Source organism: Alligator mississippiensis, chromosome 7 (assembly GCF_030867095.1).
Source record: "Alligator mississippiensis isolate rAllMis1 chromosome 7, rAllMis1, whole genome shotgun sequence".
NCBI lineage: Eukaryota > Metazoa > Chordata > Crocodylia > Alligatoridae > Alligator > Alligator mississippiensis.
Window position 1 is genome coordinate 29,389,012 of NC_081830.1, and position 26,833 is coordinate 29,415,844.

General features: G+C 43.1%; 1 protein-coding gene across 1 annotated transcript; it reads left to right on the forward strand.

Moving 5' to 3' along the window:
• Positions 1–3,037: 3,037 nt before the first annotated feature.
• MSL2 (MSL complex subunit 2) lies at positions 3,038–25,682 on the forward strand. The gene is made up of 2 exons (XM_006270438.4): positions 3,038–3,741; positions 22,078–25,682. The coding sequence occupies exons 1-2, from the start codon at positions 3,600–3,602 to the stop codon at positions 23,649–23,651; spliced, it is 1,716 nt and encodes a 571-aa protein (XP_006270500.1). The 5' UTR covers positions 3,038–3,599; the 3' UTR covers positions 23,652–25,682.
• Positions 25,683–26,833: the final 1,151 nt, after the last annotated feature.

Consider the following 26,833-nt stretch of genomic DNA (forward strand, 5'->3'; position numbering starts at 1 on the left):
ATATCTGTCACTGGCCATGTTCTGGTCACTAGTCACTGGCCATGATTCTAGTTCTGGTCACTGGCCACAATCCATCTTGCTGCCCTTGGATGGCTGTTAGTCCAACCTTAAGTCAGCAGTGTAGTGCAACTTGATGGACTCCTCTCCAACCATGAGCCTAAATAGTTTTTCATAGAGCATGTTGCCCTGTAAGCTCCTGAAACGTGGTTGATTTTCTGTTCTCTCTTGTACTTGGTCTTTAGGACCTTGGCCTCTGGCTAGCACTAATGTCAGTGTTGTAATTGTGAGCTACCCTCTGTATCACAGTTTTGTGGGTTTTTTGTTAGACAGCCTTGTTTCAATGGCTGTGCTGCAAGAACATCTACTCACCACCAGTAAGTAAAGCACTACATAGCACCCAACACTGTGAAGCATTGGTCCCTGGTGATGGGTGAAAGGGTCTGTATTTGGGTGCATTATTTTCAGCAAGCCACATTTGCAGGATACTAGTCCCACACGAAAGGCCAGCCATGTACATTCACGCCTTAATTAAAGAAGTCAGGTCATATGCTATGCTTTTGATCCCAGAGCAGTAGATTGGGGAGGAGGACATAGTACACCTGCCTGACGAGGAGAAAAAAACAAAACACTGTGGGATAGTGTTGGGATAATCAATTCCTTTATACAGGTTGATGGCACAGATGGACATAATCTGAATTGGGTTCTTCTATTCAGTATCAGAATTATCCCTATGTCAGCTAGGGTTTTTTCAATACAGGAGTGATCAGGTTGTACTATAATACTATTATGTGTCATTTGTCTGCTAATTTTTATTATGCATTTAGGCCTCTTAATATGTAATGGATGCTGTATTTGTCCACACCCTCGTGCAACAGAAGATAAACTCTATTTCAGTTAAATGTGAAAGAACCAGTACCTCCAGAAATCAGGAGGAAAGTTTTTTGTTCCACCAAATTCTTATTTAAAAAAAAGGAAGGAGGATAATGGCATTGAAACCCATTCTGTTGTGGAAGTGATGCATCTTTAAGCAGGTAAATCTCATAGCACTGCATCTTCCTGGAGAAGAACAACATTTAAGATGAACAGAAAAGCCCATATTCACATGAATTTGCCCTGAAAGATTTTATTATATATCAGGCTTTTTAAAAATAAAGTCTCCTACAAGGAGACTATTTAATGTCCAAGGATAACAAAAAGGCTCTTGGAAGGAAAGCCAAGGCATCACAAGAAGATACTTTTCTGATTCCAGAAGCATTTTGCCTGATGGATGTTTTCCCTCGATTCCAACTATGGGAGGTGAGGCAGGACATAGCTTATACTACCCCAGTAGTCCCTGGATGCCTACACCAATTTTAGTACTCAGATCTGCATCTATTCAACCACTGGTTTATATGCTGTATTTTCAGAAAGACATATTCTCCATGAATTCCAATCTAGAACGTTATCCAGATCCATTGCCCTTATACCTGATGGTGTGAACAGTATCAAAGGACAAGAGTTGTTCTTTAGATGTACAATATACTCTACTGAAAAACAAGAAATCCTCTACTATGACACCGTATGTACCTGTGGATATCTAGATTAAGAAACTGTAACTCAATGCGCTCTTCTAGTCTTTGATTCTGGATTACTTGTCTTTGAGATCCAGTCAGGTTTATTTAGTGGCAACTGCAGCACGTCATTCATGGGTCCAGGGTACTTTTTTGACTTCCCTCTACCATCAGACAGCAAAGAGATTTCTAAAGGGCTTATCTCAGGTCTTTCCACCCAAAAGGAAGATACCTCCACAAAGGGACTTAAGCCTGGTATTTTTGTGTTTAACGGGGTGGTCAATTAATGCCTTGCTGTTGTTAAAAAAAAAGTTATGCTAAAGAAAACTTATTTCTGTAGTTGCCATCACATTGGCACATGGGTATGTGTGTTATAAGCTGTGTGTATACTGCATGTCATGGGGATGTATTGAGTGTGGGGGTGAGGAACAGGGCACAGTGGCTACCTATGGGGGTTTGTGGTGGTGGCTGACTGGGCCCTTACATGCATATGTGCACTGAGGCTTGGAACCGCGGTTGGGATGCTTTGACAGAAGAAGCAAGGTGTGTGTATCTGCCCCATGAGGCAGCAAGGTGCGCTTTGCACTCGGGGGAAGGCAGGATGGTGACAGACAGTGGTGGAACTGTGCATGTGCACATGGCTTGTGCCTCGTGGGGGGCAGAGGGGCTGTGCGTGGCTGTATGCGCCTGAGGGTGGCCCTGCACAGGCACAGAGCTAAGTGCCAAGGTGTGTGCAGGTACAGGTCAAGCCTGCGTGTACTGGTGAGGGGGCTGCGTACCACAGCAGACTTGTGTAATGGAGGTTGGGGAGGGGCTCCAGAGTATGTGTGCATGTGTGTACAACACTTGCAGTGAGGGGGTGTGTGTGTACAATTTGGGAAGTTGGGGGTGGGGGATGTACAATGCTGGAAGTGAAGGAGTGTGTGTACCACACTCATGGTATGGGGGGGTGTACAGTAAGGGTGTGTGTGTGCATGTATACAACACTGGCGGTGAAGGCGTGTATGTACATGTGTGCAATGCTGGCAGTGTGCATACATACATTAGCAGTGAGGGTGTGTACAGTACTGGGTGTGGGGGGTGGGTGAGCATACAACGTTGGTGGGGAGGGTATGCGCGTGTGTGTACAACGCTGGCGGTGAAAGGGGCGGTGTGTATGTACAACGCTAACGGGGGGAGGGGGGGAGTATCTGCGTGTGAACAACCCTGGCAGTGGGGCAGCACCTACGACTGCAAGTACACCGCGCCGCTGCGCCGCGCGGTGACGGACCCCCTACCCCGTTGCGTCCTGCTGCGCATGCGCAGTGCGTAGGGGTGGGGCGTGAGCCCACGCACTCGTCGGGCTGCGGGCCGCGCGGCGTGTTTGGTGGTGGGTCCGCGCCTGCGCACTCCGCAGCTAGGGGAGGGGGCTTCCCCGGGCCCAGCGTCGCCGGGCGACGGTGCGGTGCGCGCTTGGCCGGAGCACGCCGCTAGAGGGCGCTGGACGGCCCTGGCCCTGCGCCCCCTCCCCCTTGCGGCGGGGCAGGGCAGCGGCCTGGCCGCGCATGCGCAGTGCGCGGGGGCCGACGGCAGCGGCGATGGCCCCGCAGTGACGGTTGGAACTAACGGTTGCTGCTCTGACGTCGCGACCGGTGCGCGCGGATCCGGCCGGGCCGCGGGCTGCTCTGCCCTGCCCAGCCCGGCGCGGCGCGGGGCATGCGGCGGGGCTGAGGCCCGGGCGCCGCCGCCTGCCTCCCCTGCCCTCGGAGCCGGGCCCGCGGCCGCCGCCCCCATGCGGGGCCCGCGCTGAGGCGCCGCCGGCGTGAGGGGAGCGGGCATGGCGCGCCGCCGCGAGTAGCCCCTGCGTGGCGGGCGCGGGCGGGCCCAGGCCGCAGCCAGGCCGCGCCGCAGGCGGAGGGAGGAGGAGCCTGCGCGGGCCCCGCCGCCGGGCCCTGGCCCCGGCCCCCGCCGCAAGGTGACACGGGCCCCGCCCCGGAGCCGGCCCGGCCCGGCCGCGCTTTCTTCTCCCCCCCCTCCCCGGCGCCGGGGGCGGGCGGCCGAGCGGCTGCGATGAACCCGGTGAATGCCACGGCCCTCTACGTTTCCGCCAGCCGCCTGGTACTCGGCTACGACCCGGGGGATCCCCAGGGCTTCTCCGAGATCAACAAGCTGCTGCCCTACTTCCGGCAGTCGCTGTCGTGCTGCGTGTGCGGTGAGGCGCCCTCCTCTCCTCTCTCTTTTCCTCGCGGAGCGGCCCGCACCCGGACACAGCCCCCGGCTGCTTCTGCCCCTGCTCCGGCGCTCCCGCGCCCCCACGTGGATGCCCGGCCCGGCCCGGCCCGGCCCGCGGCGGGGGAGTGGTGGGAGGAGGCCGCCCTCCTGCCCCGTGGGGCTTGGGCCCTGCTCCCGTCACGCTGCTGGGCAGTCTGGCTGGGCCGCGCCCGCTGGCTCTCTGGTGCCCCGCCTTGAAACGCTCGTTTTTAATGTCCCATCCCCACTGCGTCTTTTATGTGTCCCAAGCCAGCGCTGCTGTGCCCTCACTGCCCCCCCCCCCTTATTAAAGAGGGCTTTTCACTCTGCTTGGTGGTGGTGGCCTGTGTTGTGGAAGGGCCCCTTGGTTCCCCCTCCTCTGGCCCTGTACTTGACCAGGAAGGAGGCTGTGGCTGGGAGGACCCTTGGGCTCACCGGGGCTGATTTCCTGTCTCTTGTCTGCTCAGGTCTCCAGGCAGAGCCTTGCTGGGCAGTATTCACTGGCTCCTTGGACTTGCTTGAGTCCAGTGAGCGCTGTCTGCTGTGCTCTGTTCAGTCTGCCCCTTTGCAGCACTTGTTTTAAACCTGTGACCTCCCTCCCATCCCTGGTCTCAAGTTGTTCCCTAAACTTAGTTGATGCATGCCCAATAATCCCCCTCCCCCCCATAATAAGGGGGCTCGTCATTACTTTGTGGGCATAAGGTCCACATTCCCCTTGTGAATAAAAAAGGCCTGTACGGTGATGACTGGTTGGGAAGCAGGAGGGGGCACAGTTCTCCTGGTTTATTCCTTGAAGGCCTCCCTCCTTTTTGTTTAGAAAAGACTAAACAGTAGGGTATGTGAGGATGAATTGGAGAATAGTACAGAAAATATTATGCTCTTGTACAAAGCAAAGGTATGCACAATATTAAAGTGAAGTATTGAAAAACTTTTGACAGTAAAGGAGAAAAAGGGGGCAGTTTACTTGAGAGAGAGGATGAATGAAGAGATGTGAGAAAATATATCTTTTCCATAGTGTTTACTGTGTTGGATACTAGAAATGTCCATTTTCTTGTCTCATAATGCAAGTGTGGAGGGAGAGTCGCTCAGTACAAATGAATGACAACAAATTTAAATGTGATAAAAGCTATAGGCTTTTTCATTTAAAATTTTAATCTTAAAGAAGTCATTGCTACAAGGTATCTCAGGAGTCAGAAAAGGGTTTTTCATTTATACACATGACAAAAGACATTGAAATTTACAAGGATCAGGAAAGGAAAATAAGGTTTGGAATATGGCTTTTATCCCCCATGCTCATGGTCGGTGGACGTGCATCTACTTTGACAAGTAGATTGTAGTTTCTTGCAACTTTTTTGAAGTAGCTGATACTGATAGCTATTAGAGACAGCATATTGTACTGTCAGGCCCTCTGGTCTGTGCTAGTATGTTTTATTTCAGCAAAGTAAAATAGGCTCTAGTCCTATAAAAAAAAAACCAACATGCTTATGTTTAACTTATGAATAGTCCATTTGTGGTTCTGAAGTGAAGTAAACTTAAGGCTTCACAGGATCAGGACTTAGGTTGGTTCATCTTTTTGACTAGTCTCAGATAGTGCCTCTCATGTGCAAGCCACTTGTTCTACTTGGAATGATAAAAAGTAGAGGGTAGGTCAGATGATCTTGTCTTGCGTTTCTGTGCCTTTGATTGTTTAATACAAATAATGCACCCATCTGCCTCCTTAATTCTGATAACACTTTTCTCCTGCCCTTCAACCTGTCCCTTTAGCCCTATTATCTCCACCTCGTGGCCCTTTTTACTTCTTTTCTGATTCATGCCAAATCTCATTAGGCACTTTTATGTTGGACTTCAAATATGCCATTCCTCCCCCCCTTATTTTAAAAAGCATCCTCCCTTAATGTACCTCCTGTCTAATTACTGTCTCATTCACCTCCCCTCCAAGACTAAGATTCTCTGGGTGGTGTTCATTTTTACTGCCTTAACTTCCTGTAGGCTTTCTCCTTAATCCTTTGCAGACTGGCTTTTTTTTTGCTTCAGGACTGAGATTTCACTTTTTAAGGCCATAAGTAGTCAAGTTTCAGAACCACCTTGGCTTTTCTGCCTCTTCAGTTAGGTAAGCCTTCTTTTTTACTTGTTTAGGCTCACTGGCTGCTCCTTCAGTGCCTGTCATGGTAGATCTTCTTTCCCCTTTTTTTCCTTGGCATTTTATGGGCTCCTTCCTTGGATACTACTCCAAGTATAACTAATCTTTGGATAACCTCAGCCACTCACTTGGATTCAAATATATACTGATGACTCTCAGATCTCATCTCTTTATTTTCTCCTCTGAACTTCAGTTCAGACTAATTATTTATGTTACAGTACCATAGAGTAGCTCCAGCAGAGATCAGAGACCCACAGGCTTTTGTGTTGTCCATTCATCCCTATAAAGCAGTCTCTGCCCTGCAAAGATTGTAAAGGTCCTTCTTGATCCTACAAATTCTTTAGGCATGTGACTAGTTGTGTTGAGTAGAAGAGTTTGCAATTTGGCACTGGTTGTCAGTCATTAACTTAACCTCAGCATGACAAAAGCAGACCTTCCATCCCTTTCTGTTCTTCAAGTCTTCTCTTTCTCCCTTTTCCATTCTGGCTGCATATTTGTGATCCTTCATCTTCCTTGGACCTCCTGACCTCTTTTAATTTCTTCTTTGATCCAGATTATTATCACTCCTTCTTTCTGATTTATCCAAAATCTCCCTCTTCTTTCAATCTTTACTTTTATTGATCTTTTAATCCTTTAAAGGTGACCTACAAATCATTAATTTTCCTCCCTCTTTCTCCCTGGAATAGTTTTTTTTTTTTCCCTGTTGAGGTATAAGGCCTAAATATTTTCTGATTCTTCTCTACAAAACTGTTCCTTTTCTTGGGTTTTTGGTTGTAGCAGTGTTCCTTTTCTTAGAATTTAAATTAGAGATTATTTTCTATTCCTTCCTTCCCGTTCCACCTTTCCCCTCCTCCCCCCCCCCCCACCTCAGGGGGTGAGTATTACTTGAAGGATTAAGGTGTAATGAATATTTAATATTTCTTCAGCATATGAGTTGTAAGTTAAATGGGTATAAAAGGGTTAACAGATATAAATAATATATCTTTAATCTGGGCTTTCAGCCTTTTTGCCTGCTTCAGTTTTTAATGTTTGCTTTTTAAATGAGATGCTTCACGAACGTAAAGTTTGATAGTCCCTGTCTCTTCTTAGTAGGGTCAGTGAGAGGTATGAAGGAAGTTGGTGAGCTCTTAACTCCTTAATTGAAGGTGTAATGATTGATGAGTCTTTTCCTTTATCAAACATCTTAGTAATTAAAATAGACATTTACAGAAAAATAAAATTGTAAACAATTTGCCTTACTGCAGCACTTGTTATATACCAATTTATTTAAAATTGATATAAAAACTCCCTTTAAGATGTAAAACTTTTATATGGAAACTTGTGAGTTTGCAACTCCCTTGTATAGATTTTTTTGCTTATCTCTGATTCTGGGGTTTTGTCTTTTAAGCCCTTTAAACTAAACTTGCACCATAATCCTTCATTCAGCTATCAAGGAAAATAATTTTCTTAACTTTTTAAAGGAAATTAAATTACTGAATTAAAAATTAATGCCATACTCTGTCACTCAGAGCATCACAATCTAGTAGTCTTTTTGCCTTTTGCCTCACCCTTGTGTTTTTGTCTGTCTACGGTCTATGTCGACCCTAATGGGCTTAGTGTAAGTTCTGGTGAGTTAAGTAGGGTATTACATGTGTCCACAGAACTTGTTGATGGAATTGGGCTTTGTTTATGAACTGCTTGGTCTATCTTATTTTGTTGATAAAGTGCCAAACATGTTTTGGGCACTGAATAAATAGTAATGTGCTATTGAGTCTTTGAAAAAGTTCCAAGTGTTGGGGCTTCTAGCACTGCCGTTGGGAAATAATTTCACAAAGTAACACACTTCAATAGTAGGAAACTTTTCTAGTTGTTTAACTTTTTAACATTTCACCTTTTAAGTTTTTATCCTATTGTATCTAGTTATTCCTATACTTCCGCCTCAAGACCTTCTAAAACAAAATTCTGTGATGTGACAGGCATATAAAGCACAAAACATTGTCATCTCAGTGTTTTGAGGATAATTAATGCCTTTAAGTCATCTTAAATAGTAATGATGGCAGAATTTTTTGGTACCATGGTGAGTAGTATGATGCTTAAACCCCATTTTTTGTTTGAGAAATTTGCACTGATTGATACAAATGAAACTGTATCAGTGTAAAGCTGTAATGTAGCTGTGCTTCAGCTGTGTAAATTCTAGGTTTCAATTCTGCTTTCTTTGTTTTCATGGTCTCTATTTTACATTGTGTTGTGTGTTTTGTTGTTTTGTTTGGGTGGGGTTTTTTGCAACAGTGTAGCAGCACTGAAGTTATGCTGATGCATATTTCTTTAGTGTAGATTAGAGACTAGACTATAAGCACATACACAATATGTGCTTATACAGTGCTCTAGATGTTTGATTATTTTACAGACTACTGTGAAAAGATACCTCCTTCAAGGAGCTTAACATGTAGAAATGTTATATATTAAGTAGTAATGTGTGATTTAGGTTTGTTTGGGGCATAAAACAGTCTAATGCACACCCTAAAGTGATTTGTAGTTAAAGTATAATTTAATTTGAAGGGCAGTAAAACAAGACACTTTAGCAGAAATGTTATGGGGGAGCTTTCCCCAAGTAGGTGGGTTGGAATTGTCTTAAATGCCAAGTCACTTGTTTGAAAATCTTATGAGCAAGTAATAGAGGCTGGCATCGTGGATATCAGACTGGCATCAGAGACAGGTGTCAACACTTCAATACTGAATAAGAGATAGTAGGTATGGTGGAGATAGACTGTCAAGGACCTTAAAAATGAAGATAGGCTGCTAATGCTTATGATGGAAAAGAGGAAACAGTAGGAGATAGAAAGAGGTGATGTGGTGATAGTGACAGGAGAGAGTGTTTTTTGCAGTAGCCTTCTGAATGGATATCAGTGGAGCAAGATGTTTTCTGCCCTTTAACTGTTATAGTAATAGGAATGTCAAGTTTGGCTTTATCAGGTTTTGCCTGAGGCCTCTGGTGTTTAAAGCTGCTTTCCATCACTACCACCTGCAACTTTTCTTTTTTTTTTTTACCAAATTAATCTCTCAGAACAGCAAAATACTACACCAATGTCCATTATTACTAAAGGGTGTGGGGAATCACCTTTTAAAAGTGTGTTTACAAATGATCGAAAAAGGGAAAATTTAAGAATGCAGTGAATTGTTCTTCAGTTTGAGGGGTCAAGCAACCTCACATGTACCCCCTGCCCTCCCACACATCTTGCCCCCTGCCCCTTGTCACTGCCTGTCCCCCACCTCTGCACCCCTTCCCCCCCCCCCCAAACTGTGCCCCACAACTGCACACCTAGGCAAAGGAGAAGGATGGCTGAGTTGTGACATGACTGTACCAGATAAGGATTTTCTCTCTTGTTTGAAAAGTAGCCTGGATTGGTTCACAGTTTGACGAGTATTTCTTACTGATGTTTTATTTTGTTCTCTTCATCTTCATTAACAGAAAATGTTGCCTTGTTATTAAATACTGGTAGTTGTAGACACTTCCCTTGAAAATCTGAATAATGCAATGTCAAAATACAGCCATGTTTCAAGGTGAAGTGACATGGTTTCTGTTGGCAGGTAGAATCTCACTAGTTGGGAGAAATGGAGTACCAAAAAAACAAAGTCCTCTGTTACAACTGTGCTTCCTTGGTTTATCTGATGTATACCAAAAAATGGTGTCTAGTTTTTGTGTGTTTAAAAAATAGGAAGGGTCTGACTTTCAAATGTTTATATGTAAGCCATGTGTGTTCTAGGAGCATGATTTCAGTGAAGCATTCCCAGTATAGGCATAGAGATCTCCACAAGGCTGCATTTTGTATTGGTCCAGGAAAAACTCACCACTTCCCTGCCTCTCTTCCCACCTCAGTGAAATGTGTTAGATAAAATACACTACACCAGAGGCATTTTCTGGCATTCCTTTGTTAATTAAAGATCACTTCTCGGCCAGTAAAGTTCTGTAGTTGCAGCATTTGGTGATGTATGGGGAAGAAGTGGCAGAGTGGAGGAGAAAAACTTGTGTTTTAGTAATTGGGTAATTAACCCATTTTCAGAGGAACTCCTTCCTGTCCTAGTACTCTGCATAGATGTGAAGAATGTGCTTCCTTTGGTGGTCTTTTTTCTTGGAATCTCACTGCTTAGCACACTTTCTTTCCCATCTTGGCTCCAGGATTTTATTCTAGGGAAGATTCCTTGTCCAAAATCCCTTCCTTTTTTGCCTTATGCTGCGTAGATCTTTGCTACACAGAGCTGCACTAGGTCAATTTAAATTGGTGACCAAATAGAAATTCTTTCTTTAGTTCAGTATAAAGTGAGAGAGAATATGAGAACAGGACTGACCCTGTTTTGTTCAGTAAATTTTAAAATTAAGAATACCTGCCCCAGTTTTATCTGCAGCTGGACTGACTTGGTAATTTTAATTCTATTCCAAGTTTCTCAAGTTATGATTATAGTTTTGGAGACACTAAGGCTAGTGCACATGGATGTCCGTGTCCATACAGATACCTAGTCTTTTGGGTTGCCTCGAGCTTATAGTAATCTTGGAGTAGTGGTGGTGTTGTGATGTTCCAAGAAGTATGTTAGAAGCAGTGGGGGTTTTTTGGTAAAGTGGTCTAACAAAAAACATCAAAAAAAGCCCCTCACTGGGATTTATGGCTGCTATAACCAATGTGTTTGTCTCATGTTTTCTGACTTGGACATGTCTAGTGTTTGCAAAGAGAAATGGAGTGATTTGCTGTAAAAAGTATTAATAATTTCACATCATAAAATGGATTTTCTGTGTTGTGGAGGTGATTGGAGATGATGGACCTGTTTTGATGATCTAGCTGAGGAGACTTATGGAATTGCTTATGTTTCATAAGATTTACTGAAATGTTAATATTGTGCTGTCAGGCTACTGCATTGACGGCTTGGTAGCACTTCATAACCCATCCACCCATAACTCAGTGTGGTGATCCCAAATGCCTTTTTCGCAGGCTTTACTTTCACACATTTCTGCAATTTACTGCTGAAGTGAGAGAGAAAACTGCTGGAACAATAGTGGTGGCAGTAGGTGTTTTGCTGAATCTTACTAATTGTGGAATAAAGACATGTTAATCTTAGGCTGCAGCTGTGCAGGAGGCAGAGAGGATTTTTTCCTTCTCTCGCTGTGTCTGTGAAGTCTTAAACATAACTTTTGTGGTGTTGAGCTCTCACTGGTCCAAACTAACAACACATAGTGTCAGAACTAAGCTTTTGTTGTTGGCAAGGAATTTACATTGAAGCTGTTCAACTGCAATATTAATTTTTCTTGTAGTCTTAGCCTGTGTTTTCCTGTAGTCGTTCACCTTCTGGTCACACAGGACCAGCTCTTTTCCCATGTATTCAAGGAGAATAATTCTTTTAAGAATATTGTGGAACTGGGCATTTGATATTGATGGATGGGAATCCTTTTGTGACATAAGGTAATGATTTGTGAATGTTACCATATTTACTGAAATACAAGACAAATTTATTTCCCCATTTAATGGGTGGTGGGGGTGGAAGTCCTTTGTCCTGGATTCAAATATGAGGCGCGGTGATATGGGTGGCTGCTGCAACTCTGACTGGTCTAGGGTTGGGGTTGGAGCCACTGCTGCCAGCCTCCTGCTCCCTTCCCCCCACTGCTTACTCTCCAGCAGTGTTCCTGGCCCACTCCATCCCAGGGCATGGAGCACTTGGTTGCTCCAGTCTGGTAGCAGCAGCCTCAACTGAGGCTCTGGCTTTAGGGCCTGCCCTGCTGGAGCTGCTGCCACCACAACAGCTGCTGCATGCCTAGGTTGGGGCCAGAGCAACCATGTGCTCCATGACCTGGGGTAGAGCAGGGCCAGAGTTGGAGCTAAAAAGTAAGTGGCAGTGAGGGAGAATAAGGGGTAGAGCCTGGTGGGGCAGGATAACCCCTAATAAGTAGTTTCTGTATGTGGGAAATTATAACAAATTTATAATGATTCTGTGTATAGAATCTATCTCAAGTCATCTTGAATTCGGGTGAATACAGTAATTTTAATATTCTTGTGACCTGGAAAAACCGGATGAGCCCTTGTTATTTAGAACAAAATTATTCAAGGCAAGGTCCTGTTCCCCTTATTCTGTACCTGAGTGGAATCCTCTTTTACCCTGCTCAAATCCCTGAAAAACCATTAATACAAAAGGTTGGGTGGATTCTTCTCTTCCTCTCTGATTTTTTGCAACTTAGTTTTAAGGCTAGGATGATAACATGTTACAAAAGTAGATGCATTGATGGATTTTGAGTGATTCTGACAGTGGAATAGGATCACATTTAGTTGTGTGAGTCCATTTAAACACCTGTGATGTAGAATGGGATCTGTCCATCAATGCCCTAACAGTGAATTTAAAGTATTTTAATCTCAAAGCCCTTACTTTATTAAAAGGTTTCTGAATTTGTTCTAGTTGTCAATAAGAAAACCATAAAGCCTGAATAGAAGAGCTATATATGCTGTATTTGAATCAATAACAAAAGTGTTAGTGACTTTGTTAAATACAACTTATCTATTCAAATATAACAAGTGCATGAGTTTCTTTATTCTTAACAAATATTCTCCAACTATTTGGGTTGGTCTAATAGAAGATATCAAATTCACCCAAGGAAACTTGTCTGAGTTTCTTCGAAAAGTTCTAAAAATATTTTCAGGTGAAAGGCTGAAAAACAGCAAAAGTAAATTTCACACTGTTTTTTGTTGTTTGTTTGTTTGTTTAAATAGAAAGCTTGCATTTTAAAATTCTCTTCTGTTAATAATAAATCTGGCAGATTTCAGGTCAACTGATTTTTATTTTTTTTTTTTTAATTAACTCATTGGTACAGCTCCTATACTGGAGGAATACAGTATGTGTTCATGGTGTTTGCCCATTAAGCAATTCAGATTCCTGATTTTGGTTTTCACTAACCTCATTGTTTTTTATTTTTTCAAAAGTATGCCCCTTTTCCCACTTCAATCTTTCAGTGTCTGCCTGTATTGCCAGTGTGCTTTTTCTACCTGTTATAGGTGAAACCATATAGTTTATTCATGGATGGTTTTCCTTCATATGTGATATCTAGGATACATAGTTGTCTAGAAATGATGATGAATATTCCATAATGTGGCAGGACTTGTCATACTCTTGAGTTCTGGAATCTTAAGTATTCATTTTTTTTAGAAATCTAGTGTTTCTGCTTGAGAGTAACATTCAAAATGTAGAGAGATTATGAACTGAACTGAAACACTTGTTTTTCGAAATCTGCAGCAGTCTGAAAACATGCTTAAATAAGCCCAGAACTGGAGTCTAAGTTTGTGGTGATACCCATGAAATAATGTAAGGAAGTTATTTCAAGACTAAAAATTTAGGTAATGAAAATAGTAATGCATTTTATTGTTTTGAAAGGAATTATGAACAGTAGTTAAAGATTGCTCCACTGGACTAAGATTTGTGGTGATTTCATCATTCAGTAAGATTTCAGAAATTGTAAAGAATTCTAATCTCTTGGTCTTGCACCTTTCCAAAAGATTGTGTAGCACTCGTCTTTTATTGTGAAATTACTTATGCTGTACTTCTGGCTTGATGATGATGAATTTAATGTTTGTTGGGAATGCCAAATGGCATCGGAAATGCCAAGTTGCCCATGATATTGGGAATTATGTTAGGTATGCCATTGTTGGAAGACTGTCACAAAGCATTCCATTCCATCTACAGGTATTTGTACTTGGCCTGCACTATACTTTGACTTCTTGAAAAACGTTTTACATATCCAGGGACTTCCCTAAGAGTGCTGCTCCAATTCCTTGGACTTCAAAAATAATCATAATGTGGACTCTTTCTCTCCCTGCCCCCCCCCCCCAACCTTCCTCAATAAACCTGCTTCTCTGGTTACTCCATGTAGCTGTGGTTACCAGGAGTTCAGTAAATGGCAAGGTGGAAAGGTCTAGAGACTGTAAGCAAAGATGAAGCATTAATGGAGGGAATTATAGGCAATTAGGGCTTTTGTAAGACTTGAAATGTTGGAGTGAAGGTGAATCAAGTTTCACTCTGACAAATTTCTATTAGCTTTTGCAAATTTATAGCGCTGGTTCATATAAATGTTGACAGATCTAATCGCAAATACATTGACTCACTGAAGGTAAAAGAGACTAGAACAGGGGTGGGCCAGGCTGCGCCAGCAGAGAGAAGGGGGAGCCAGCTCAGCTCCACAGATCCCCTGTCAGCCTGGGTCCCATGCTCCTGTCGCCCTGCCCTGGGCCCCTGCCAGCCCAGGGCACCAGCATGGGCCCTGTGCTCCTGTCCATCTATTGCTTGCTGCCCACTCCATGCCACTTCCTCCCCCCCAGCCACTGCCATTTCCCCATTTTCCCACCCATCACCACCACTTCTCCTCACCCCACCTCCTGCCCCCAGCTGCTCCTGAGCCACATGAATCCTGGCTGGATCGCTGGGACCACAGGACTAAGCAGGAGCCAGCCCTACCTGACCCGGCCCATGCAGTTCTCAGCTGGCTCCACGTGGTGCTCCTGCAGCATCGTGTGGTCTTGGCTGTGCAGCTAGGAATCTTGTGGTGCCGGAGCAAGGGATAGGGAAGCGGTGGCAGTGGGCAAGAAGGTAGGAAAGCGGGAAGAGAAGGGCAGCAATGGCAGATAGGAGTGGGGAAATAAATGGCAGTGAGTGGGAGTACAGGGCCTGCATTGGTGCCCCAGGGCCAGGAGCAGCAGGAGTGCAGAGCCCAAGTTGGCAGGGACTGTGGGCAATGAGGAAGGGTGTGTATGTGTGTTCATAGGGCAAGTCCCACTTGCACAACCCACCATATGCATGTACCCACACCCTCTCGCACTGCCATACATGCACACCCCACACCCTCTCACACACTCAAGCCACCCTCCCACCACACACTCACATCCCCCCACAAACCCCATACCCACCCACACGCCACATATCCACACACCCCCACATGCTCTCTTACCCCACATACACACCCCCACGCCTATCCGCCCCTCTACACCTATCCGCCCCTCTACACACCCACACACCAACAACCCCCTACAATATACAAGAGTAGGACTTCATTTTAAGCTGTTGTGCAATCACCTCTATGTACACTACACAAACGCTCCTGCTTCTCAAGACAGAATCATCTCTGTCTAAACCATCCTAGACTAGTGTTGGTCTAACCTGCTGTTAAGAACTTCCAGAAATGATTCATGCTTAGATTATGGTCCACTGTATCCCTCAAGTCCTTTTCTTCTGTACTAAAGCCAAGACAGTCATTCCCCAGCTAGTATTTGTGCATGTGATTGTTCTGCCCCAAGGGCAGGACTTTTCACTTGTCCCTATTAAATTTCATCTGATTGATTTCAAACCATGTCTCCGGTTTATCAGGGTCATTCTGAATCCTAATTCTATCCTCCCGGGTATCTGCAACTCCATTCATCTTGGTGCCATGTGCAAATTTGCTTAAGTGTGCACTCAAGCCCACCCTCCAAACCATAATGGCAACATTATAATATTTGAGATACTGTAATAGGCTCAGACATGGGATAGTTATTTCTGTCCTGCGTTTCTCCATTTCATTCTCCTCTTTCCATTTGTTCTCCAGTAGTAATAATTATTGTACCCCTTTTCCATCCATAAATGATCAGTAATGCAAGATGATATAGCTACATTTTAAAATTGTTGCTGTTGATTACTAGGGTAGGTTGTTCAAATGAGACCTATTGTGTCTGGCTATTTACAGATTTGGAAAAATAGCATTTTATTTATGTTTAGAAGGCAAACTTTTTTCTTTATTGTAAACTAATTTTTTAAATATATTAAATTTGATTATGCTAGGTCAGCTACCATAAGGCTGAATATTTCTAACTGAAATAATCTTGGGTCTTTTAAACTCATGTACATATGTTCTGAAAATGATTCAACTTAGAAACAAGTAATCGTTCAGAAAATGCTTGTGTAAAAACTATTCTTCCTTATTGATTGAAATTTGTTCCATTTTAATTGCTACCTTCAAACATAAAATCTAGGTTTAGTTCAGGACAGCTGTGTGACGTGTCAGTGATCATGTGGCCTTTCCTAGTGACTTTAAACAGTATTCATCGTACTCGTCCGACAAATCTGAAATGCTCTCATTTGGTGCAGTCATTAAATCTGTCTGACTCATTTTTGGGGACGACACAATTCATTTAAATGTATAACACAAACTGGGTTCACCCAGGATGTGTAAAAATAATGTGAATCGATATTACTTTAAGGCACGGGTGTCAAATGCATTGGGCCCCATGAGCCAGATGAGTGATGCAAAGCCTTATCTTTGGTGCCTGTCTTAAGACCTTGGGGTAGCTATCACCTGGCATACATTACGAGTGTCTTGGTACTTATTCCAGTGCTCCTTGGAGCTCCACTGTGTCTTGGCACCTGGGGTCATTCCTTATGCCTTTGTACAGGAAAGCAGTTGGCATTTTAGGGTGCCCCTCATCCTTAGTGCATATCTGTGTCCCAGAACACTTCCATGAACTGGCTTTTCAAGTAAGAGGTTGTGACAGCTGAATCGTCACTGTTACAGTTCCTCAGTGGACCACCTTATCTGAGAACGTAGCGGCATTTGGCAGCCCCAGGGCATCTCAGAAACATAATGCCTCAGTGTGTTTTGATGGATCTACATGTAGGACCACACATACCGATGCCAGAGAAACTGAAGTTTAGAGACTGGTGCCTATGAGTAGTCCATCTCTGCCAGCCTGTTTTTGCAGCACACCTGTGCCTTGGCATCCCTAACACCTCCTATAGTTTAGCACTTTGGATCACTGTTAAGGCTTGGTTCCTTGGGGCTAATTTCTCATCTATCCCTCCCCATAGTCTCTCTCAGGCTGCTTGTTCATTCATAGATGAATTGTAAGAGCTAGACTTATTTCAGGCATCTGTCCATGCTGAAATAAGGATAATCTGAAAATAGTTTCTTATACTATTTGTAGGACTTCTTTTAATCAGTTAAAATCTCCTTTATGACTAATCTGCCATTATTTTTAAAAATATATGTATATATTTAATACATTCACTTCATGTTAATATATGGGAGTTGGTATTCTTTTGGTTCCCTTTCATGGCTACCATTGAATTGTATTCTTTTATTTTTTTGGGCCACAACTTACCAGTTAAACTGCCAGACTCATCCTGTCATAACTTTTCATCAAGGAAAAGCTGCTTTTAGCTTTGATGATTGATCAGTCAATCAGTCAGAAATCCAGACTAAAAGGGGAATCTCTGAAACTTAATTTACAGGTAGGAAGATCTTTCTGAGAAAATGCTGACCAGAATATAAAGGAATGTAACTATTTACACCCCAGGGAATTACATAATTATGTGCCTGCGTAATTTTGCATATAAAACTTCTAACTGCAAATAATCACATAATATCGTGTAGTTTGCCGTGGTGTAGCTGGTGAGGGGAAGGGGAACTCCTGCCTGCAGGGGGAGGGTCACGGGAGTGTGTGTGGGGTTTGTGGGTGAGTGGGGGCCCCCACACCCTATGGTGTACAGCCTCTGCCATGGTGACAGCAGCAGCAGGCAGTGGGCCCTCGGAGCACTCCTGCCTGGGCACAGCCGGCAGCGGCATGTGGCTCCAGTGAATCCTAGGGCCTGCGTATGGCTCCTGCCTGCACTGCCATGAGCCCTGTGTGCTGGCATGGAGCCAGCCCAGTCTGGCCTGAAGGTATGCGCCAGCAGGCTGGGCCGCGCCAGCTCTGTGCAGCCTCCAGGATTCACTGAAGCTGTGTGCTGCCAGGGGGGCTCTACCTGCTGTGGCCAGGAGTGCCCAAGGGCCTGGGAGCTGTGTGCAGGGTGGCGGGGAAGCAGGGCATGTAACAGGCAGGGGGCTGTGTCTGGTGGTTGGGAACTGTGCTGGGGGGACATGTTCCTCGGGGGCTGTGCTGGAGGGGGGTGTGTGGCTGGGACCCACCCCTCCACAAACCCCATACATTCCCATATCCACACCCACCCACACCGCTTCACAATCCTCCCACACCCCGGCCCCCACATGCTCCCATATCTACACCCTTGCCCCCCTTCACAACTCCCCCCACATACCTCAACCCTCCCCCACACAAGTACCTGCATATAAAGAAGGTTGAAATAGTGTTATATTTAGTTTAAGTTGTAAAAAAAAAAAAAAAAAAATAATAATAATAATAATTAAAAGTAATCAATTGTGCATGATTTTGAAATTTTCTGCGCATAATTTCCTGGCGTGCAACTATTATTGCTTGGATCACTTCCTTCTGAAAAGTATTAGTATGCATAATTTCAGGAATTTCAGTTTGTGTTCATTCTTATTATAAAGTTGTTTTACCCTTTCATTTCTTCCAGCTGAAAAAAAAATCCCTCTTTTTTTATTGTTTTACATTTTCATGAAATTGGAAACAATTTTATATCTTATTTACCTGCTTCACACTTAAACAGTCTTCTAACTTTACTCTAAATTCTTCCTTCTCTCTAGTTACAATCAGGTTTGCTCTTTCTGAACTCCCTCAAGGTAATCTATATTTTTCTAGAAATGAGATGTCCAAAAATACCATATTCCTTATGTCTTTTTTATGAGCTGTGGAGGAGGTCCATGCTATTTCCTTCATGATTATATGTTGGCTTTACACATGGAGCCCCTAAATGCTCTTTGTATTGCGAATGTATGTAACTTGCCGTGTGCTCTCATCTCAGTCTTGTTAGCAATATCAACGGTCATATTTAACTGTATTGTTACTTGCTTTGTGCCACTTTTCCTCCAATGGTAATTGCTTATTTTTCTTCTCCTGCTTCTATTTTTTTAGTTTTTTTTATCTTAGCTAATATTGGAATCCTGTTAACAGCTACATATTTCAGTTACGTGCTGTTTACCCTTTTCTGACCGCTAATTGGGTGGGGACTTATGTTTTAATCATGTCTTCAGGTCTCCAAATGTTATGTGAATCCCAAATTTCTCAGGCTATTTTACCAAGTACATCCAGTGATTTTCATTCCAGTATCAATTGCTTTTTCTTTCCATGAGGAAGATCTGGAAGGTCTGTTTCTTCTTTTTGCTTCTTGAGTGCTTTGAAATGTTAATGCTTTCAAATAGCCTTTCTCTAATGTTTGTCCACCTGAGGGTAGATAGTAGAGTTTATCTATGTTTCTCAGGGTATGTTAGGGCCTTGTGTCTCCTGTCCCGGCAAAAGTCACTTGCCCATACTAGTCATTGATTTCCTTTTCAGTTTTTGCAAAGTTTTGATCTGTGATATATTTGTAAATATTCACATGGACAAATTCAATTTTTTGGCTTGTTTTATAAGTAAAACCTCTGCAGTGCATTGTTGAAAATGTGTGCCTAGTCACTGACATATGACTTATTTCTAGTTCTACTGGATGAATAAAACTTTTTAAACAGGAGGATAGTGAATACTGTGCTTTTAGTAGTACAGTATTGGAGAGATATAGCTGTGATGGTCCAGGAATTATGCTAGAGGCAAGGATTTTTGTGGGTGATCTCTTCTATTGGACCAACTACATGATTAGGATAAAGCTAGGTAAGCTTTTGAATGTAAGGCATTCTTATCAGTTCTGAGGAAAGCAGCAAGCAAAGTGATGATTAAAACAGTGGATAGGGCTGTGAAATTGGAGAGAGGAGCAATGCCCAGGGATAGCAGACAGTTAGCAGAAGAAAAAATTGATTAATGGGAGATCAAGACTTATCAAAAGGGAAAAGAGCGAACAAAGAATTTCAGGAATCAGGGAAATAATAGTTTACCATAAAGTCATTATTATTGTTCAGTCCTTGGTTCTTAGTGTCCAGCCAGTTTATGAATTTTTGTTCCCAAACTTGTATTTTAAAGGCGTTTGGTAGGTTTCCCTTGTAAGGAAATGAGCAAGGATAATGAGGTCGGAAAGCAAGTGGCTATGCTATGAAAAATATTTTTCTTCTGGCATTTGTGTGTCTCTGTCCTTTGTATTCTTCCTGTGAGTTCACTGTGGTGCATAGTTCCTGTTCATTTTCACCCAAGTAGTTACCATGGGTATTTGGGGGTTGTTGGTTGTAGCCGTGCTGGTCTAAGGACGTCTACTCAAAGACCCTTGCCTGCCCATGGGTATTTGGTGCGTTGGATTAGCTATCATGTTTTGGGAAAGATGTGTAGGATCTGAATTCTGCTGGGTTCATTGGGTGGGGGGGAGTGGAGGGTGATTGTTTTAGTGGTGATGTCTGGGTTGACAGGTTAAGCATCTATTGTTAAGGCAAGGCTGTGTCCCTTTTGTCTGTTGATGATGAAGAGTTTTCTGATATTGGTGAGTTGATTTGGCTTCTGAATGATGATGGATTGGGAGGTTAGGGGGCTGTTTGAAAGACAGGAGCGAAGGGGCTGGGAATGTTTCTCTCAATAGCTGATCTTTGCTGAGTATGGCTGTAATTGATGATTCTTCCAATCCAGGGGTGTCAACTCATCTGCCCCCTCCCCCAGCAGGCTAGATTAATGACCCTGGCTCTTGTTCCCCCATGCTGAATCCAGTGGCTGCTCCAAGATCTGTTCTACATGTAGCATACATCCTGGAGCAGCCAGTCTGAGACCTGACCTATGCTACCCCAGCTGAGATGTGTGATGTGCATCCCAGGCCCTGTCCCTGGAGCCAGTCTGAGTCAACTTAAAGCCGGGGCAGCACCGGAGTTTGGATAATGGGGCTCCGTGGGACCAGTGTGACCCTTGGGCCATATATTTGACCTGTGTTCTAATCAGTTCCAGTGTGGAGCGGCAGGTGATCACCAGGTTGTGTGATCACAGGGGTGGGGGGTTCTTGCATTGGAGGTTACTGCAAGGTACCTGGGTGACTCTTTCAAAGATAATTGGTTTCTCTGCTGGATTGCCCTTTGTGTGTAAAGGTAGTGTGAAAGTGATGTGATGTAACTGTGATGGTCCAGAAATTTTTCACTCTCTTCTTGCTACAGGTGTCTTTTTTTCTCTCTCTCTTTCCTAAGAGGCATTGGCTACATCCAGAGGTGGGAATTTTAACTGAGGTATTCCCATGCTCCTGTTGGCGCTAAAAAATCTCAGAGGTTTCTGGTTAGGGACAGGACCCTCTGCTCAGGATCAGACCAATTGCCTTGTTTGGGATCAGGAAATAATTTTACCTCGTAGTGAGACAGATCATCATGGACTATTGGGGGTTTTGCCTTTCTTTGTAGCAGAGCCATGGTCCTCTTCCCTGCCTCTCAAGTGTTTTTTAACAGCCACTTCCTGTCTTGCAGTGGAAAGACATTGAGAGTGCCTTCAACCCCCTGCTTTGCCTGTGGCAGGTTCGGGTGTTCTTGGTGTTTTGTGACAACATTTTTGGTAGTAGTGCAAGACGGTTGCTTGTGTCATTTTAAGAATAGTTCAACCAGTGGAACTCAGTCTTGTAGAGCAGTTGGTTGGGAACAGGCCACCACGCCCCTCCAGTAGTGGGGAGGAAGAGGAGAGTGGGGAGGAAGGCGGATGCTTATGTCGGAGGGGAGGGAGAAAGCAGGGGGATCTCGAGAAGGGATCAGTGAAATGGCGCAGGGCAGGGTACAGGACACACTGGGCTGAACTTCTTCCCTGTGTTTCAGGTTGGATCATGTCACTTAATGGGTTGTTTCTGGCCTGTGGCCTATAGGATAAGCACCACTGGGCTAGACAGCTAGACAACCACTTGTATTGAATAGGTAGGGACAATCCTGCCTTAAGCAGACTTTTGGACCGTATGATTGCCTGAGGTCCTCCAGTCCTACTTGTCTATGATTTTGAGTCTAAATAAATATCTTGGCTAATATATAAGAATGTTGTTTATTATGTTGCTATGTTGAGGTAAAGACAGTGTAGAAGAGAGAGATGCTGATATATTCTGAAGGTTAAGTTAACAAGATAACAGTACATCAGTTCTCAGTCTTATTTTTTTCTCTTTGAAATAGAGAAATAGTTTTTTACTACAGTACTCTTTGAAGACTGTGAATACATCAGCGGTTAACAAGCCCTCTGACATTTCATGTTGTTCACACAGCCACAGTGTTTTCCAGACTTGACTTTAGGATTGAATGCTGTTCATGTGATTTCTAGAGCTGTGTCAGTAGGAAGTTCCTCTTATTTTTATCCTGGCAGCATGTAGCACCTGGTCTCTCTAACTTTTTTTTTTCCCCCCCCTTAGGAAATTTGCTCCAAGACCCCATTGCTCCCACCAACTCCACGTGTCAACATTATGTCTGCAAAACTTGTAAAGGCAAGAAGATGATGATGAAACCATCCTGTAGTTGGTGCAAAGACTATGAACAGTTTGAGGAAAATAAGCAGCTAAGCATTCTAGTAAACTGCTATAAAAAACTGTGCGAGTACATAACACAAACTCCCTTGGCACGAGACATAATACAAGCAGTGGACTGTTCTGATCTTTTGGCTTTGCTCAAAGATGGATCACCACTCCATGAAGACACAGAAAAGACTTCTGATGCTTTGGGTGTGACACATTCCCCAGTTCCTACAACCTCAGAACATACAAATGACCCTCAAGCTGGTTTTTCTTCAATATCTGAAAGCACACACAATATTGATATTAGGGGTTCTGTTATCAATGGGTTGCCCAACTGTAATGGGCTTTCGGTTGATAAACTTGGAGTTAATATTCCTTCTCCTGAACATGCAAATACGATTGATGTATGCAGTGCTGGAGAGTATATAAAAACTGAAGATCTCTCAAGCAGCCTGCAGCCTGTGTGTGATACAGTGCCGACCAGTGACTTGTGTACAACAGGCATTGACATCTGCAGTTTCACCGAAGATATAAAACCTGGTGGTTCTCTCTTGCTGAGTGTTGAGGAAGTGCTCCGGAGCTTAGAAACTGTTTCGAACACTGAAGTCTGTGCTTCTAATTTGCAGCCCAGCTTGGAAGCCAGTCCTTTTCTGCAGCTTTCCCCCCCATCTCTTAGCCATAGTGTTTTCATGTCAACAGGTGCTTCACCTCATGGGATCTCATGCACAGCAGCAACACCTAAGGTAGTTAAGTTAAACAGGAAGCGATCCCGATCAGAAAGTGACAGTGAAAAGGTTCAACCCCTCCCAATTTCCAGCATCCTCTGTGGCCCAACCTTGGGAGCATCAGCTCCTGTAACAGTGAAACAGGAAAATAAAATGTCTTTGCAGCCTGTAGCAACTGTTCCCAATGGAGGCACAACTCCCAAAATCAGTAAAACTGTACTCCTGTCCAACAAGAGCCTGAAAAAGAACCTTGAACACCCCCCCAAGAAATCCCACCCGAAAGCCAAACCAGGAATGCTGAAAACAAAAGACAAAGCAAAGGAAAAGGTTCCTAGCAGTAATGTTATGCCAGGAAGTCCAACAAAAACTGTGTACAAGAAGCCGCAAGAAAAGAAGGGGTGTAAATGTGGTCGTGCCACCCAAAATCCAAGTGTTCTTACATGCCGTGGCCAACGCTGCCCTTGTTACTCGAACCGTAAAGCCTGCTTAGACTGCATATGCCGTGGCTGCCAAAACTCATACATGGCTAATGGGGAAAAGAAGCTGGAGGCATTTGCAGTGCCAGAAAAGGCCTTGGAGCAGACTAGGCTTACTTTGGGCATTAATGTGACAAGCATTGCTGTGCGAAACGCCAGCACAAGCACCAGTGTAATTAATGTGACAGGGTCACCAGTAACTACATATTTAGCTGCCAGTACACACGATGATAAAAGTTTGGATGAAGCTATAGACATGAGATATGACTGTTAAATCATTTTCTGTCTTTTCCCTGCCCTTAGTAGGGGAACTGCTACAGTTTTAAGGCAGCTATGGTTCTGTTTAACTTGCCGGAGCTCCTGCGATTAGATCACTTGTATCAAGTGTTTTTCATTGCTATGTTATGTGTGTTAGTGTCTGGGAAATAGTTTGCAGATAACGGAGGAGTTACCCTAAAACTGTCCTTAGTTCTTACAGCACCTCATAGTTTGAGATCAACTGCTGATGTAAATGATTTTAATACAAAATGATTTTTGGTGAGGAAAACATTAACCTCATTGTACCAGTTCATGCTTTGTGCACAATCAAAGCTTCCAACTAAATGGAAAGAAGTGGAGCCTAGGCAGTCTGTCAAAGTTGGGCTAGTTTATAATGTACAGAAGTAATTCTTGAGTACTTAGGGAGTCAGTGTTGCTAGAAAATCACATCCTGTTTCTGTAGAAAACAGTGTTAAGCTGAGGAATGAATGCAGTCATTGAATGACAACATCTCACTTCTGATCATGAGAATTGGTTATCTAGATCATAGTCATCTAAAAATCAGTAAAGCTAATTTCTGAGCAGCAGGTTGGAAATTCTGTCAACTGGGTTCCAAACATTACTCTAGTGTCACTCAAAATTCTCCAATACGTAAGCCTCGGTGTAGTAGCTTTATTCACTTGTTCTCCGAAGAACTTTCTAGGTTATGTCACAGGTATATTTTAACTTTTTGTTCCTAACTCCTTTTACCTGTTACTGTTCATTTTGGGGAAATAACATGTATGAAGAAGGTTCAGATCTTACAAGCACACACCCATGTAGTTCCCACTGCTTTCATTGGCACCTGCTTGCCATACCTTGAGAGGCGAATATAGCAAAAAAGGTGCATCTGCTCCGGGTTAGTTTTTTTTTTGTTCCAATAATTAATGCCCATAATACATCCAGGATTATACAGCATTTACCACCATTGGTTCCTTTCTTCCTTGGCTCAGTTATAAAGGAGGTTAACGGTGTTTAATTGTGATGCATTTGGGATCTCTCCACACCAGGAAAATGTCCCATTGCCCCTCAGTCCAGACAGAAGTTGGATACAGGGTAATATTAATTTCATTAGCTGTTAGAAAAAGCATGCTGGTTCCACTCTGGATACTGGGGCTTTGGGACAGTTTCAACACCAGGTAAGTATTCTGTTCACAACAGGACATTGCAAGAGTGGGTGTGGCTTAACGCCTCTATAAATGTAACCTGTTTGTGCAAAAATTATTTATTTCCAAGTTAATACCTGAAAATAGGGGTAGATTAAGAAGATTGCTGCTCTCCATGTAGAGCACCTGACAGCATCTTGACTGGCTTTTTTTGTTTGCATTTTTAACTATTCTTTGTCAAACTTCTTCAGGGAGGGAAGCAGAGAGGGGTGTCTAATCTCTAAAGTGATGCGATAAAACATTGGCTGACTCGAATACAAAAGGACTTCCTATTTTTAACAGCATGTCTAAAGAAAAATTAGCAGTAGAATTTTTCAAAATTGATGGCTGCCATCTTTTTTAATTCATTACATGCCATTTCCTGTGCATTATGACATAATGTTAGGTATATTTTTGATTTGGCACAAAGCACCTACAATGACGGTTATTCACCTGTCTAAGCAAGAAGCAAAAATCCTTTGGACAATAATTAAATGACACCTCCCTTTGTTTCATAGTGTACCATGGTGTCATTTTTTGTGAATGTGGTCAGATTTTATTTTATTTTATTTTATTTTTTTTGGTTTTTGGTTTGTTTTTTTTCCCCTGTCATTTTTGTAGGGTGGGGCAGGGTGGGGGTGGGGGGTTAAAGCCATAGGAAGAAAAATGTGATGTATGTGTCCAGTCTGTACTTTTTTGTTTTTTGTTTTGCAAGAAGAGTTGAAAAATATTTTTGATAATGAGTAAATGGTGGAAAATGCTTCATAGTATTCTTGTCTTTATTTGCCAACCCAAGGACCTGAATTCTGTGTTCTTATCCTCCTTAAAGTTTCACGATGTCCTATTAAAAACGTATTTAGTTACATTTGTATGTGATTTTGTGTTGACCAAGAAGTTCCTGCCGTTTTCTACCTTTTGGTGGTTTGACCTAGTAATGTAAATCTGTTTGTTATTCCACTATATGTAAAAGAAAAAAAATCACTAATGGATTTTATTAAAGTGAGACTGAGTAGCATGGCTAGTTTCCGAACACTTCGCAAAGCTGTTAAGTTTTGCTGAGATTGTTGCTAGTACATTTACTAGGCCTCTAAATGACATACATGGGTACCCACTGCTCCCTAAATGTGGAGTCATTTGGAATTTTTTATTTTAATTTTACTGCTACATTAAATATGGTTCTAATACTTGGAGATATAGTTGGAGTGTTTTGGAACCATTGATAGGGGAGCCCTGATCGTCAATGTAACATTGCAAATGGTAAATTCAGGTTGTTTTTTTAAACAAGCTTCCTTTTATGCTGCCACGTTCTTGAAATGTATATTAAAATTTAAATTGATTAATAAATATTAGTTTTCTAATTCTATTTTGTAACTACTGAGGGAATTGGTGTGGCATACATTTTATTAATTGTTTGAATATTTTTAATCTGTAGTAGAGGATTATTTGTGTTTTTGTAATTACATAAAATTAGGGGTTTTGACTTCTCTGGTTGTTGATAAATATGTTGACTATAGGATCAGACTGAGGTTGGCAAAGAGAAAGCTGCAGTGAAATGGTTACTATAGTTCTATCTTTTTGGGACCCTTTAAAACAATCAGAATAGTAATTTAAATGGTCTTCGCAATTTTGTTGCCTGCCTATGCTAACAAATTCCACAGTTGCTGCCACCGGTGGAGTTGTCCCATGTGGGTCATGCCATTGTAGGACATTTTGAAGACAGTGTTAATGTAGGCTAGAACAGAAGGGCTTCTAGTGAATTGGGAAGCATGTGCTGTTTCCCCTCTCCTCTAAATCCCCCAAAGTTAAGTTGGTTATCTTGTAAACATTTTTCCATTTTTTTTAATGTTAGAATTGCCTCAAACAAAATGCAGCTGGTGAAGGAGCTAGTTGTTATGATGTAAGCTACTTCCTAGATGAGCTTGTGCTACAAAGACTGAAAAATTAAATACCTTTTTTTTAAAATGCTACAGAAGTAACTTTTCTAGTTTGTTCAGGGATGCATAAGGTTTCTTCT

Coding starts and splice junctions, on each gene's coding strand:
- MSL2 (XM_006270438.4), top strand. CDS start 3,600: ATGAACCCGGTGAATGCCACGGCCCTCTACGTTTCCGCCAGCCGCCTG. Junction 3,742..22,077: donor GCTGTCGTGCTGCGTGTGCG/GTGAGGCGCCCT, acceptor CCCCCCCCTTAG/GAAATTTGCTCCAAGACCCC.